We start from the raw sequence: 1,463 nt of genomic DNA, 5'->3' as shown, positions 1-1,463 counted from the left end.
ATAATAGATTTATAAGCCTTAAAATTCACCCCATAATTGCCCATGGGCATATGGCGTAGTGGTTAAGAGCGCGGGCTACTAACCCCAAGGTTCCGATTTCGATTCACGGCAGCGACCTGATTAATAATAATAATAATAATAATAATATAATAATAATAATAATAGTAACATCGATAGGAATGAGCACCCAGGTTCGAAATTTCCCCAAGACACCTGACGAAGGCTGGAGGGTATATCAGCCGAAACGTTGTGTTAACAACAAACAAGATGAGGACGAATATCCGTCAAATGTAGATAATGTAAATAATGTAAATAATTCCTCATCTCTTAAATATAGAACTGTATGTATGTATGTACGTATATATGAATGTATGTATGAATGTATGTCATTATTCAGTTTTATTTCAAGATTTCATGCCAACAGAGAAAGAGCCGGTTGCTAACCTAGAAACAAGGTAAAAAACCTGTAAAACTTTCCAAAAGTTCATAATTTAAATATATACGAGCATGGCCACATATGCAACTATATGCATGAGAATAACATGAATAAGGAGGACATACAAATCTGCACACATACATACATACATACATACATACATGCATGCATGCATACATACATACGTGCATACATACAAAAAGAAATACTCTGTTGTTTATGTTGAAATTCCAATGAAAGTGTCTTGGATCTAGGTTAGAAACCGGCTCTTTCTCTATTGGTTAGAAATCTTGAAATAAAGTGAACACTGACATACATACATACATACATACATATATACATACATATATACATACATACATATATGTGTGCATGTGTGAGTGTATGTGTGTGTGTGTGTGCGAGAGTGTGTGCCTATGTGTGTGAGTGTGTATGTGTGTGTGTGTGTGTGTGTGTTTGTGTGTGCTGAGTATCACAACCGAGATACTGTATTACACCGATTCGTCGTAGGAATACTCATTTTTGTCATCTGAGTAGACTGGAGCAACGCGTGAAATGAAGTGTTTTACTCAAGAACCCATCGTGTTGCCCGGTTCAGGAATTGAAACCACAATCGTACGATCATGAGTCCAACACCTCTAACCACTAAATTACGCGCCTCCACTCATACCATAGGTAGGTGTCCGAAAATATCATCACGATATTACTTACCTGAAAGGCATGCTGTCCTTGGCAGAGCTTTGTTTAGTTAAATCCGTAGGACCGATAAGCCTAAGGATACAAATATAAGAAATTACAATTTTGTAGAGGGCATAGTTATAAAATGGAAGAATAGTAGTAGGATTTTTTGTCAGGACCTTAATAAAATGTATGCATAACAGACCAGTTATAATGCCGAGAGAGGGAGAGAGAGGGGAAGAATTATGCAGAGTGATGGAAATTAACTATATATGTATATATGTATATATATATGTATATATGTATATATGTATATATACATATATATATGTATATATACATATATATA

The 1,463-nt window shown here is 35.3% G+C and overlaps 1 protein-coding gene across 3 annotated transcripts in view; it reads right to left on the bottom strand.

The window, feature by feature from the left end:
• Positions 1-1,463, bottom strand: part of LOC106868822 (uncharacterized) — a 64,238-nt gene that overhangs the window by 32,036 nt on the left and 30,739 nt on the right. For 2 of the 3 annotated variants that reach the window (XM_014914242.1, XM_014914241.2), the window contains exon 4: positions 1,148-1,207. The exons of the other annotated variant lie outside the window; for it this stretch is intronic. In XM_014914242.1, coding sequence (XP_014769728.1) covers positions 1,148-1,207 — 60 coding nt within the window. The remainder of the gene's footprint in view (positions 1-1,147; positions 1,208-1,463) is intronic. 3 annotated transcript variants of the gene reach the window in all.

Source organism: Octopus bimaculoides, chromosome 2, assembly GCF_001194135.2.
Source record: "Octopus bimaculoides isolate UCB-OBI-ISO-001 chromosome 2, ASM119413v2, whole genome shotgun sequence".
NCBI classification, from domain to species: Eukaryota; Metazoa; Mollusca; class Cephalopoda; order Octopoda; family Octopodidae; genus Octopus; species Octopus bimaculoides.
The sequence above is the reverse complement of the archived record's forward strand: the minus strand, read 5'-3'. Positions and strand labels throughout refer to the sequence as shown.